Source organism: Sebastes umbrosus, chromosome 15, assembly GCF_015220745.1.
Source record: "Sebastes umbrosus isolate fSebUmb1 chromosome 15, fSebUmb1.pri, whole genome shotgun sequence".
NCBI lineage: Eukaryota > Metazoa > Chordata > Actinopteri > Perciformes > Sebastidae > Sebastes > Sebastes umbrosus.
This window is the reverse complement of record NC_051283.1, coordinates 4,893,293-4,908,122: the sequence shown is the minus strand read 5'-3', so window position 1 is coordinate 4,908,122 and position 14,830 is coordinate 4,893,293. Positions and strand designations below refer to the sequence as shown.

At 42.6% G+C, this 14,830-nt stretch overlaps 1 protein-coding gene across 7 annotated transcripts in view; it reads left to right on the top strand.

Annotated features, from left to right (window-relative positions):
• The window catches only part of LOC119503890 (major histocompatibility complex class I-related gene protein-like), a 121,248-nt gene that overhangs the window by 76,744 nt on the left and 29,674 nt on the right, over positions 1 to 14,830 (top strand). The window contains exons 4-7 of one of the 7 annotated variants that reach the window (XM_037795908.1): positions 9 to 311; positions 1,123 to 1,236; positions 1,398 to 1,415; positions 1,591 to 1,909. In XM_037795908.1, coding sequence (XP_037651836.1) covers positions 9 to 311; positions 1,123 to 1,236; positions 1,398 to 1,415; positions 1,591 to 1,601 — 446 coding nt within the window. In that variant the 3' untranslated portion in view covers positions 1,602 to 1,909. Of the gene's footprint in view, positions 1 to 8; positions 312 to 1,122; positions 1,237 to 1,397; positions 1,416 to 1,590; positions 1,910 to 8,406; positions 8,518 to 11,540; positions 11,637 to 14,830 lie in introns of those variants that run through there. The other 6 variants (XM_037795910.1, XM_037795907.1, XM_037795909.1 and 3 more) reach the window with 6 other exon arrangements.

The window sequence follows — 14,830 nt, the reverse complement described above, 5'->3', positions numbered from 1 at the left end:
CTCCCCAGAACGTCCCTCAGTGTCTCTCCTCCAGAAGACTCCCTCCTCTCCAGTCAGCTGCCACGCTACAGGTTTCTACCCCGACAGAGCCATGATGTTCTGGAGGAAAGATGGAGAGGAGATTCATGAGGACGTGGACCTCGGAGAGATCCTCCCCAACCACGATGGATCCTTCCAGATGAGTGTTGAGCTGAACCTGTCATCAGTCGCACCTGAAGACTGGAGGAGGTACGACTGTGTGTTTCATCTCTCTGGTGTGGTGGACAACATCATAACCAGATTGGACAAAGCAGTGATCAGGACCAACTGGGGTAAGACTGGAATCATAAGTGATGGAGTATTTTAGACTGGGGGATGGTTTTTGCATTACATCACCTGTACCAGTGAAATAATTTGCCTCAGAACAGATTTTATTGAGTGTGTTTGTGAGAATCAAAGTGTGCATGCAGGTGAGTTTCTGACGGGGCATTTCCGGCGGGTCGGGGGGAGAGAAAAAGTCACGAAACGCATCCGAAATCCACAGTGCCTGGAGCACATTGGACAACGCCTAGGAGCTAACTGTTCAAACTAAACCAAACTAAACACACAAACAAAGCCTTATATTATTTATCCTACATTTATTAATCAGAGCGTTCACTATAATCACTCAAAATCAGCTGGGGGAGGTGTGCAGAAACAGTTGTTTACGCCTAGCTGGGGTGTCGCGAACACCAACCTGATTTTTCTAAAGGTTGAGAACCACTGTATTACATAACCAGCCATTAGTCTTAAAAACGTGCAACAGCAACCACATTTAGAGGACCGGTGCTGACATTTACTCTGAGAGGTGCTGCCAAGTTTGATGGCTTTTCACACATAGATGGCGCTAAATAAAGGTTTTATATCTTGAACTCCTGGTTTACTGTACCCACTTAAACCACTGATAAGCTGTGAACCTCTTTGTCAGGGTTTTTATTTACTACACATTTGTTTGACCAATAATGATTGACAGCACTGCCTGAATGTTGATTTGAAATGAAAGTCATATCCAGAACTGAGGCATTACCACTGAAAACACTTTCAGAACAACACAGCACACAGTGTGAATGAACCCAAAGTGTGAATGTTCTGTTTTGGTTCCAGTTCCTCCTGCAGGGTTCCCTGCTAGTCCTGTTATTGGAGTTGTTGTAGGACTGCTGCTGCTGCTGCTGGCGGTCTGCATCGCTGGACTCTTCATCTGGAGGAGGAACAATAACGGTGAGGAACAGAGATGTTTTTATTCCTCTGATGAATTCAAATAAATACCTGTGATAGTCTCGTCCTGCATATTTAGTGTGGTACTTCTGGTAACTCAATCCATTTATTTGACTGTGATAGTGAAGCACAAAATGAAATGTGAATCATTTTCTGTATTTCAGGGTTTCGCCCTGGTAACAGTAAGTATTATACTGTGAAATGTTTCACATTATATACAATTTTATATATATATATATATTTTTTCCCCTTATGGGCGAGCAACTGATATCATGTTCACCATAAAAACAAACGTCCTGCATAATGTGGACCCCAATATGACAAGGATTTCACTTTATTTACTACTTGTGTTGACAGCGGGGCAGTGAACATAGAAGAGAATGCTGAACTCCACAACTTATCGTCTCAGAGGACTTTACAATCTGTACAACAAATGGCGTTCTCTACCCTTCATTTGGATAAAGAAAACCACCCAAACTCATTTAGTAAATCTCTATAATGAGAGCTGCTCATCTGATTGGATGCCATACTGAAGGAGGGAAGAAGTATTCGGATGGACTTGCATTTATATAGCACTTTTCTAGTCTTCCGACCACTCAAAGCTCTTCACACTACATGTCAGCATTCACCCGTTCACACACACATTCATACACTGATGGCAGAGGCTGCTAAGGTGCCAACTTTGCCCATCAGGATCTAATCTAAATACTCATTCACACACCGATGGTCATGTCTTCAGGAGCAATTTGGGGTTAATAGGACTATTTTGTAAGAATCAGAAAATGCTTGTTAAGAGCGACACTTGTGGCCGTTAAAGGTACTATTTGTAACTTTGTACGCGCATAAATGTAGCGGGTCGTCACACATTCGCGCTCGCATATGCGCGTTCGCTTGTAGCCGCTGTACCCTTCTCCTCTGCCTGCTCGCCTTCACTCAGACAGCTCAGCTCGCTCCACCTCTAGACGTGAACGCGCGTTCACTACACACTGCAGAAGAGTTAGTTTAGCTCTGAGAATATCTAGTGAATGCACAGGGGACGTTTGTGCAGAAATAACTGCTGCAGCTCCTCCAGACCAACAGAGGTTTTCCGTGTCTTGTGAAGTGACGGAGCTCTACAGAGATTTACGTTGTCTTCTCGTTACCGACCGGGTGCCGGTGTCTCCTCTGCTCTCTCCGGCTGCGGGCGGAGAGAGCAGAGGAGACATGCTGGAGAGCCCCGCTGCCTCAGCCTGCACTTAGGCAGGAAAAGCCAACACTAGGATCAGATCTAAATCATGTTCATGGAGAGACCTTCGTCTGGTCAGCTAACATTACTGCCAAGCAACTGAAATATAGAGTGATATTGTGGTTTTAGCTGACTTGTCGCCTCACTGTTTTGAGTGATGCTCGTTCAGGTATATTGAGAGCGAGCAAGCGCGAGCCCGACGCTGACTTTCGTTGATTTCACGACCACAGGTGTCGCTGTTAAGAAGCATTTCTGAAAGTTACAAATAGTCCCTTTAAGTCAACGAAAGTCAGCATCCTGTTGCTCGCGCTTGTGCTCGCTCTACATAGACATGAACGAGCATCGCTCAAAACAGTGAGGCGACACACGTCAGCTAAAAGCACAACATCACTCTATATTTCAGCTGCTTGGCAGTAATGTTAGCTGACCAGACGAAGGTCTCTCCATGAATCACTGCTGATCCTAGTGTTGGCTTTTCCTGCCTCAGCCTCCCGACCGCGGCCGGAGGGAACAGGGGAGACACCGGAGTTTTGGTCGGAGACGATAACGTTTCTCTCTGCGGAGCCCCGTCACTTCACACGACATGGGAAACCTCTGTTGGTCTGGAGGAGCTGCAGCAGTTATTTCTGCACAAACGTCCACTGTACATTCACTAGATATTCTCAGAGCTAAACTAACTCTTCTGCAGTGTGTAGTGTGCGGGGTGTGTAGAGTGGAGCGAAATAGCGAGAACGAGCGCGGTGTGTAAGCAAGCAGGCAGGCAGGCAGAGGAGCAGAGACTACGGCCCTGGAGACCAAAGCTACGGTCCCCCCCCGCGTCTTCCGACCGCGGCCAACACTGTTTAACAGACGGGCTTCACTAGATACAACTTTGCGGTTTTGGTGCTTCCGTGTAGTTTGTGTTGGAGTCTCGTCTGAACAGTGTAGCCACACGTGAGCGCGCATGGGACACCGACCCGCAATGATTTATACGTATAAGAAGTTACAAACAGTCCCTTTAAGTGTCTTGCTCAAGGACACATCAAAATGTGACCCGGAGCAGCCGTGGATTGAACCACCGACCTTCCGAGTAGTGGACGACCTGCTCTACCCTCTGAGCCACAGCTGCCCCAGATCTTTTTTTATTATTATCATTATTATTATTATCATTATTATTATTATTTTTTATTTTTATATTGGTAAATGCATTTATATAGCATTTTTCTAGTCTTCCGACCACTCAAAGCACTTTACACTACATGTCAGCATTCACCCGTTCACCCACTGATGGCAGAGGCTATCAGTGCCAACTTTTATGGCTATGCCTTCGGGAGCAATTTGGGGTTAAGTGTCTTGCTCAAGGACACATCCACAAGTGACCGGAGCAGCCGAGGATTGAACCACAGTATTTATCTCAAAACTGTACTTAGGTACTTAAGTAAATGTAATAAATTACTTTCCACCTTTGTACAACAAAACCTGAATGGTGTAGTTTTTGTATTCATAGTCTGTGAGGAGAGATCTAGATAGATTACAGTAGGGCTGCAACTAACAATTATTTTCATTGTCGATTATTTTCTCGATTAGTTGTTTGGTCTATAAAATGTCAGAAATTGGTGCAAAATGTCGATCAGTGTTTCCCGAAGCCCGAGATGACGTCCTCAAATGTCTTGTTTTGTCCTCAACTCAAAGATATTCAGTTTACTGTCATAGAGGAGGAAAAGAAACCAGAAAACATTTACATTTAAGAAGCTGGAATCAGAGAATGTTTTTTTTCTTATAAAAATTACTCAAACCGATTTTAATCGATTATAGTTGACAACTAATCGTTGCAGCTCTAAGGTAGATTTCTTTTTATTCTCATGTCACACCTCAAAGTTCTGCTCTTCTGTCACATTGTAGTTGTTCTTTTTTAGTAATCACTTTAACAGACCAGCAGAGGGCAATGCTGTTCTTTACTTCCTCTCTCCAAATTTCCATGATATCAATTCAAATTAGGACTATCTTTAAAATCTTGGATTAAATCCATCTTTTTATTTATTTTTTCATCCACTTTTGCAGACTGCAGCAAGAAACGTCTCGACTCACTAAACTGTAATCAGTACTATTTAGTTGCATCACTTACAAACTTGGACTCTATGGATTTCTCAAACATTAGGGTCACATAGTCCCACTGCATATGGATTGTCTCCAGTAAACCACATGGAAAAAGTCAAGTTGCTGATTTAATACTGAATCGAGTACAACATGCTGAATGTGGTGGAAAAAGTATTCATTATTGTGACTCAACGTTATTTCCTGTTATTCTTGTTGCTGCAAAACTTGTTTGATTTAGTCACTTTTTAGTGCGACATCGAGGAATCACCGTTTGTCACACTGAACTTACAATAATACCACTAACCTATTGTTGTTTTTATATAGGCCTATACGCCATTGTGTCACAAAACGACACCTTAACTGTACATATGCTTTAGTTTAGGCAATTAAAAGGGAATACAAACTGGGGAAAAAAAGTTCGGAAACTTGTGTTTGGTGGATTATTTCTCTGTTGTCACAATGCTAATGGTCGTTGTATTTTACATCGTTGGAAAGCCTGTTTATTTACCTTCACAATGATGTCCAACTTGTAAGGATCCTGCATTTGTGGGATGAGCAGCACAGCTGATTACGTGGGTAGCGCCCAAGAAAAATTTGCCAAAATGCTCTGCCATTGGTAAACAGTGTATTCTCCTGTTGGTATTGACGCTTGTTTTGAGATGTTTGGTGGATTGGATGATTGAACTCTCTATCAGTAACAAGGAACAAACAAGACATATTGGCTATTTTACACTTTATTCATTTAATACACCGTCAGTAGCCTCAGTAGCGGTGGATGATCCATACGCAGCCACAACAGCCTGGCACCTCCTCCTCATGCTGGTCACCAACCTGGTCACACGTTGCTGTGGGATGGCGTTCCATTCCTCAACCAGGATTCATTGCAGGTCAGCCAGCGTGGTTGATTTTGTGTTAGATAGCAGGAGCATCCTAGAGGAGAACAGGATGTAGCTTCTCTGTGACTGACACTGCAAATAAATACATGTGTGTGTAGCCTGGTCCAAAAAGTCTGAAGGAAAAAGAGTCTATCAGCTTTAACAACAGCTTTAAAATAAATTGTATTTTAAATAGATATATTTGCAGAGGTGGAATTATAATGATTTATTCTTATAATTATAATTATAATTAAATGTAACTAAGTCTATTTAGTCAAGTAGTGCCTTCTTAAGTACCATTTTGAGGTACTTGTAGGCTACTTTACTTGAGTATTTCCATTTTATGCTACTTTACACTTCTACTCCATTACATTTCTAAAGCCTAAATTAAATATACAGTAGTCACGGATCAAGGTTACATGATATATTCCATAATTCTACGGTCTGGTACCACTGACTCAGTGGTTACCATTTTAAAGCGTTCTACCTAGATTTCAAAAGTGGCAGACAAAAATAATTGAGTGGCCGGTAGAAATGTTCAGTGACCTGCTGAAGTGGCAGGTGAGGAAAAAGATTAATTTCAGACCCAGGATCTATCAGACAAATATGATATAGCAGATGTATTCAATTAATTGAATGTCTATGGGTAAACACAGAGGTTGTGTCTGTTGCATCAAACCACTGACAGTAGCTTCAACAAGAGGCAAGAGCTAAACACAATCCTTCTCTAATCATAATGCTTTGATTATATGTGATGAACAAACATCTAACACTCAGACAATCTCTCTTTTTCTGTCTTTAGTTACAGATGGTGCTGCTTGATCATGAAACTCCATTTGGAAATGTGTTATTTGTTGTTAAGAACTGCTGTTAATCACCACAGGTCTGCCATGGGTTACTGTGATGTCACTATTTTGGTGTGATCGCCATCTTTTGGCCAACTTGGACTACTTCAATTCTTCCTTCAGTCCATGAGGAGGAACCACAGAGACATGGAAACATGATGCCTCTGACTGTTGTGGGGAAAAAAACATTATTTTGATAAAGGAGATTTTTCTAACAACCTGTCTATAACTGCGTCTTCGGCTCATATCTACTGTACATATTTACTGCACAGTGCAGCATTTCTAGAGAATCTGAAGCACTGATGCCAGAAAGGCTCAACTTTGGAATTGGTTAGTAACTCTGAAGTTTACAACTGTCGATCAAAACCCTGTTGGTGGTTGCAGATGTGTGAGATACTCAAGTTAAACTAAATATAAATGTACTATAAACCTCTGTTATAGATGGTTATGGTACCTGATGAAAACTGATACAACAGCCAAAAATGATGCATCATCCAGGAAGACATACAGTTGATTTCAGGATATAAAGATGCAAGTTAGCTATGTAATTACACTGCCCTGACTCTAATGAGATTATCATACAAAACAAAAAAGGCAGTTCAGATATTTTTTGTGGAATGAAATACAGACTAATCACACATTTTTTATTAATATTTGTATTTTTAAAATGAAATGGTATCTTTTTGCCCAGCTAAATTTAGGTACTTAGTAAACTTTAAAGTACAGTGGACACTCCTTAAGGCATAATGCCAGTGTTTCCAGTGTAATGTGTGAAACCAATGATTAAAAGTTACACTATTAGATTATTTTGTGTTTTGTTGTTTTTTAATAATTGCTGTATTATCACCATTATTTCAATAAATTCAGATCATAACTAATATTATTATATTTGTTGTTACCATTATTTATTTATATACTACTATTTGCCTGTTATTCTGATTGCTCTTATTAGTATGATATTGATAAGGTGCCTGAAAATGAACATAATAGTAATTGCAGTAGCAGTGTTCGTGGTAGCCTATAGATTGAAAGCATGATCAGTGTTACCCCCCCCCCCCCCCCCCCCCCCCCCCCCACCCTTCCCCCAACATGCCACAGCAAAGAAGAGGACGCTGGCTACTACAGACTGGTAAAACATCTGCAGCAGCCTATTGCAGACATTGAAGGACCTGAGCCTCCTCAGGAAGAACAGTTTGCTCTGTCTCTTCCTGTAGAGGGCCTCGGTGTTGTCGGTCCTGTCCAGTTTATTGTTCATGTGTACTCCCAGGAACTTGTAGGTGTCCACCACCTCCACCTCCTCCCCTCGGATGGTGATGGGAGTTGGTGGCCTCTTGTTGCCCCGCGGAAGTCCACCACCAGCTCCTTGGTCTTTCTAATGTTGAGCTTGAGGTGATTGTTGTCACACCACCCTATGAAGTTCTCCACCAGGGCTCTGTATTCCTCCTCGTTGTCATCCGTGATGCAGCTGACGACGGAGGAGTCATCGGAGAACTTCTGTAGGTGGCAAGTTGAAGTGGAAGTCGGAGGTGTAGGTGGTGAACAGGAAGGGTGACAGCACAGTTTCTTGAGGGGCGCCGGTGTTGCTCACCAGCACATCTGACAGGCTGCCCTTCAGTCTGACATTATGTGGTCTGCTTGTGAGGTAGTCCATAATCCAGCACACCAGGCCATGGTCTACCTGCATCACTGAGAGCTTCTCAGCTAGCCGGAGTGGCTCGATGGTGTTGAAGGCACTAGAGAAGTCGAAGAACAATATTCTGACGGTGCTGTGCGGCCTCTCCAGATGTGTGTAGGCTCTGTGGAGCATGTAGATGATGGCATCATCCACACCGATGTTTGCCTGGTATGCAAACTGCAGGGGGTCCAGGGAGTCGCTCACAAGGGGCTTGAGGTGCTGCAGAACCAGTCTCTCAAAGATCTTCATGACGTGTGACGTCAGAGCAACTGGCCTGATAAGCTGTGAACCTCTTTGTCAGGGGTTTTATTTACTACACATTTGTTTGACCAATAATGATTGACAGCATTGCCTGAATGTTGATTTGAAATGAAAGTCATATCCAGAACTGAGGCATTACCACTGAAAACACTTTCAGAACCACACAGCACACAGTGTGAATGAACCCAAAGTGTGAATGTTCTGTTTTGGTTCCAGTTCCTCCTGCAGGGTTCCCTGCTGGTCCTGTTATTGGAGTTGTTGTAGGACTGCTGCTGCTGCTGGCGGTCTGCATCGCTGGACTCTTCATCTGGAGTAGGAACAATAACGGTGAGGAACAGAGATGTTTTTATTCCTCTGATGAATTAAAATAAATACCTGTGATAGTCTCGTCCTGCATATTTAGTGTGGTACTTCTGGTAATTCAATCCATTTATCTGACAAGTGATAGTGAAGCACAAAGTGTTTGTTTTTTTCCTTTTTCTGCTTTCATAAATTCTGAAATATGAATCATTTTCTAATGTTTTCTCTCATCTGTATTTCCGGATTATGCCCTGCTAACAGTAAGTATTATAATGTGAAATATTTCAAATGATATATATATATCTAAATAAACTGGAAAAACAAAGTTCGGAAACTTGTGTTTGGTGGATTATTTCTCTGTTGTTACAATGCTAATGGTCATTGTATTTTACATCGTTGGAAAGCCTGTTTATTTACCTTCGCAATGATGTCGAACTTGTAGGGATCATGCATTTGTGGGATGAGTAGCACAGCTGATTATGTGGGTAGCGCCCAAGAAAAATTTGCCAAAATGCTCTAAACAGTGTATTCTCATAAGGCTACCAGGAAGCCTGCAATGACTGCCCTTCACCGTCAGGCCCCTTTGCGCTGGTGTCGACAACACAGACAATGGAACCTGAACATGTGGGGGAATGTCATGTTCAGTGATGAGTCCAGGTTTTGTCTGCCAAAGTTGGACGGCAGGGTCAAAGTATGGAGACGACGCGGAGAACGCTATGCTGATTGTAGCACCGATGGAGTAACAGCTTTTGGTGGAGGCTGTGTCATGGTGTGGGGCGGCATCTCCCTCACTGGCAAAACAAGGCTTGTCATCATTGAAGGCCATCTCAATGCAGGGAGATATCGGGATGAGATTCTGCAGCCAGTGGCGATCCCATATCTCCACAATCTGGCACCTAACTTCATCCTCCAAGATGACAACGCTCGCCCCCACAGAGCCAGGGTTATCACAGACTACCTCCACAATGTGGGAGTAGAGAGAATGGAACGGCCTGCCAAGAGTCCACACCTCAACCCAATTCAACATGTGGGATCAGCTTGGGCATGCTGTAAGTGTTAGAGTGACCGACACAACCTCGTTGGCTGACCTGCAACGAATCCTGGTTGAGGAATGGAACGCCATCCCACAGCAACGTGTGACCAGGTTGGTGACCAGCATGAGGAGGAGGTGCCAGGCTGTTGTGGCTGCGTATGGATCTTCCACCGCTACTGAGGCTCCTGACGGTGTATTAAATGAATAAAGTGTAAAATTGCCAATATGTCTTGTTTGTTCCTTGTTACTGATAGAGAGTTCAATCATCCAATCCACCAAACAACTCAAAACAAGAGTCAATACCAACAGGAGAATACACTGTTTACCATTGACGGAGCATTTTGGCAAATTTTTCTTGGGCGCTACCCACATAATCAGCTGTGCTGCTCATCCCACAAATGCATGATCCTTACAAGTGGGACATCATTGCGAAGGTAAATAAACAGGTTTTCCAACGATGTAAAATACAATGCCAATTAGCATTGTCACAACAGAGAAATAATCCATCAAACACAAGTTTCCGAATTTTGTTTTTCCAGTTTATATATATAGATATATATCTATATATATATATATCAGCAATAATCTGACATCAGCCAGTTGTAATCCTAAACAGGATCAGGTTTTGTAATGACTACATGAAGACTATAGATCATCTCTCTTATACCTGTAATAACTGAACTTGTGTTTCTGTCTCCTCTCACAGGGAAAAGATGATCTGCAGCATCCTGCTGCTCATCATCCTGACCTCCTGTATCTGTGGTTAGTTCACACCTTCACTTTATTATCCACAAAGACTGAATACACTTTTTTTTACTTTTCATATCACCAGACTGCTCCCTGCTGGAGGACAGACTGACCCTCACATGTTCTCTAACTATAGCCAGCCAAGTAAAACCGTGGATCCTATACTTGAATACTTGAAAGGTGAAGTTCAACATTTTGAAAGGGACGACTCTTAAAGTGAATGGTGATATACTGTAGGTGTGTGACAACACTGTGCATCACCTCTAGTCTCTTATTTGGACCAGCTTCCTAAAAACTAGTCTTTGTCTCCCTCTGCTGGTAGGTTAATTAAAGTCCTGGATATCCGCCTGGTCTTCTTTAGTAATAATTCATGTAGAATCTCAACACTGTAATGCACAATCATGTCAGTGATGTCACACAGAAATGTAACTTTATAAAAAGACAATAACTTAAGAAAAAAAAGGCTAATAAAACTGTGAGCCTGTGCTCTTAAGATAATGTTTTTACTTAAATTACTCTATATTTTATTTATTTATATTGACCCTGGCATGCTTTATGTTGCTTTATTGATTTTTATTTTTGTATCTATTTATTTTAATTTTGTGTCCCTTCATTTCTTTCATATGTATTTATCTATGTAAAGGTTTGATTGTTTATTGTATTAACAGATTTAAAATAAAATCTATTAAAAAAAAAATCGACATAGGCGACCCAATGCATCCAAGAGAAATCACCTGATTCAGGCAATAGGGAGGGAAAAACAGCATGATCTTTCATTACCACGTCTCTAAAACAGTCTTGCCAACAGAAGAAGAAAAAGAAGAAGAAGAAACCAATGCATCATGGGAGAAATCTTGCCTCCATAGGCTTTGGCTAACGACAACACCAACTCTTCAACACAGATAAATACTCACAAAATACTCACTTTCATTGCTGGATTTATTAATAATGGAATAATGCACATAGATTGTTAATTATGGTATTTATTTTACTCTAGCTCTATTATTCTGCAAACCTCAAACAACAGAAACACAGTTTTATAATGTCCCACTTTAAGTAGACGACAGTGGAAGCTACTGAAAACTGCAAATTAGAGCGAACTACAAGGTAACTGTGACATTTTGCTAAACATATTTTTAGTGGATATTAAGTAAAAAAAAAATGTATCTCGCTTATGAGCCTTTGATAATATCAGCCCCTCAACTGGACGTCATAACTCCCTCCCTCCAGGAACCTGACCCACTTTGAAATATCTGCTAGTCGGCTGGCTGAAGCTCTCTCTCTCTCTCTCTCTCTTCTACTCAAAACAAGATGAAGTTACTCATTTTGCTCAACTTGCTCCTCTTCTGTCACGTTGCATCTACAGGTAAAATCATATTGTGACTCTCACCGTTATTTCTTGTTATTCTTGTTGCTGCAAAACTTGTTTGATTTAGTCACTTTGTAGTGCGACATTGAGGAACCACTTTTGTAACAATAGGATTGTTGGTTCCTAGTTGTTGTTGTTCCGGGGAACTGTTAGAGTGTGACACAGACAAAGTAACGCTAGCTGGAGCTGAATTAACATGTGGACTGTCGGACTGAATAAAGTCACAAGTAAGCAACTGTAATGCTTTAACCGTCCAGTCTGTATGGTTAGTGAAGAACGGAACAGATTGAAACATGGTGGCAGCGGTGCTAAAGTTTAGTAGCCGTTAAATGAAGATAAGTGCTGCTGGCTAGCTGATTAGCATTGAAGAGGCTAACCGAACACGGCAACGGTGAGCGGAGAAAAATAGCTGACGTCGAGATGGAAGGACTGAAACCTCCGTCAATACTGATTTTGGACTCCAACAACCTTGCAAAGATATGGAAGAGTTGGAAGGAGGAGTTTTCACTGTACATGGACCTTACCATGCCCGCTGCTGAGGAAAGTACAAAAGTCAAGCTGTTTTATTACCTCATCGGAGAGAGTGGAAGAGAGCTCCTGGACACGCTGGCGAGCGATAACACGTCAGCGAGGAGAACAGTGAGTTCAATGATGGCGCTATTTGACGGACACTGTAATCCAAAAGTTAACGAGACTGTTGAGAGATACAGATTATTCGTGCGGAACCAAGGATTAGCAGAAAACATCGACAAATATGTCACGGATTTGAGAGTGTTGGCCAGTAGTTGTAACTTTGGAGACATTAAAGACACACTAATAAGAGATCGAATTGTGTGTGGCACAAGTAGCTCTGCAATGAGGGAGAGATTACTCAGAGAGGAGAATCTGACACTGGACAAATGCCTGAAAATTTGCAGAGCTGCTGAGCTATCAAGGGAGAACAGCAAAACACTGCAAGGACTGACAGTGGAGGAAGTTCATGCACTGAAATACACCGGAGAGAAAAGCAAAGACAATGAAATCTGCTGTAAGTTTTGTGGTAAAACACATGAGAGAAACAAGACAAAATGCCCAGCTTTTGGAAAGAAGTGTAAAAAGTGTGGGAAAGACAATCATTTTGCTGCAAAGTGCAAATCAAGAGCAGAGAACAGCAGGAAATATAAGGCAGTGCATGTTGTCTCAGAACATGACAGAGATACATGTGAGGACATTATGACCATATCAGAAGTATATGGGGACAATGAGACAATAAACCAAGTGAAAGAGAGACATAGTCAAGGACAGCAACTCTTTGCAGGAATGATGATGGACAAAACACTGGTTAACTTCCAGATAGACTGTGGAGCCACCTGCAACATCATCCCCGTACATCTCCTAAACCCAGACACACAACTGGAGCACACAGAGAAAGTGCTTGTGATGTATAATAAGACCAGGTTATGTCCGCTTGGTAAATGTAAGGTCAAGATCAGAAACCCCAGAAACAACAAACTGTACAGACTGGAGTTTCAAGTGGTGGACCAGAACAGCAGGACTCCTTTACTGGTCAGGAAGGCCAGTGAGGCCATGAAGTTAATTAAAGTACAGTATGAGAATATCCTGGCCATTGACAGCATCGTGAAAAAAGAACTGTGTCCTGTAACAAATGAGGAAAAAAGTGACGAACACATGACGATGGAGAAAATCAAAAGTGAGTTTGGAGATGTATTCACCGGTGATGGATGTTTGGAGGGTGAATATAGCATTGAAATAGACTACAGTGTGCCACCAGTAAAACTGCCAAAAAGGAGAGTGCCAGTTTCGATGATGACACCCCTTAAAGAGGAACTCAAGGATCTGGAGAAAAGAGGGATCATTGCACCAGTGGAACGGAGCACGGACTGGATAAGCAGTATGGTCTCAGTGGCAAAGCCGAACGGGAAACCGCGGATCTGCATAGATCCAAAACCACTGAATCGGGCACTCAAAAGGAGCCATTTTCCCCTTCCTACAATTGATGACATCCTCCCAGAGTTATCAAAGGCTAAAGTATTCACAGTCTGTGATGTAAAGCACGGCTTCTGGCACGTGAAATTAAAGGAAGAGTCAAGCTACCTCACCACATTCGCCACCCCATTTGGCCGGTTCCGTTGGCTGAGAATGCCGATGGGAATAAGCCCAGCACCAGAGGTCTTCCAGAGGAAGCTCATGCAAGCGCTGGAAGGCTTACCTGGAATACACATCATTGCAGATGATGTGTTGGTCACGGGAGAAGGAGCGACACAGGAGGAGGCAGGCAAGGATCACGACGAGAAACTCAGATGCTTGCTTATCAGGTGCAGAGAGCGAAATATCAAACTAAACGGATACAAGTTGAAACTAAGACAACAGGAAGTATCGTATATTGGGCACCTACTGACAGCTGAGGGACTGCGGATTGACCCAGAGAAAGTACGAGCAATCAAGGAGATGCCGAGGCCGACAGATGTTAAAGGGATACAGAGACTGGTTGGTATGGTGAACTACCTGTCAAAATTCTGTGATCATCTGTCAGATGATTGTGAGATCTTGAGACAACTGACACACAAAGAGAACATGTGGGAATGGACTGACGTACAGGAGGCAGCGTTTCAGAGGCTGAAAGACAAAATAGCCAATACGCCTGTTCTGAAATACTACAACCAGGAAGAGGAGTTGACGCTACAGTGTGATGCGTCGGAAACAGGACTGGGAGCCGCCCTGACACAAGGGGGTAAGCCAATAGCATTTGGTAGTAGGGCACTTACACCCACTGAGAGGGGCTATGCCCAAATAGAGAAAGAATGTTTGGCGATAGTATTTGGGATGGAAAAGTTTCATCAGTATACTTATGGTAGACAGGTGACGGTACAGAGTGACCATAAGCCGCTGGAGAATATTCACAGGAAACCACTTCTTAGTGCACCAAAGCGACTGCAGAGGATGCTACTCAGGCTGCAAAAGTACGATATCAACGTGGTCTATGTGCCAGGACGAGATATGTTGCTAGCAGACACACTGAGTAGGGCATACTTACCAGAGAGTCCTAAGGGAGACACTGAGACAGAGTTAGAGACTGTGAACATGGTTAACTACCTGCCTATCTCTGCTGAGAGACTGAGCTCCATCCGATCTGCTACAAAAGAGGACACAAAGTTACAGATGGTGACAAAGTGGATTCTGACAGGGTGGCC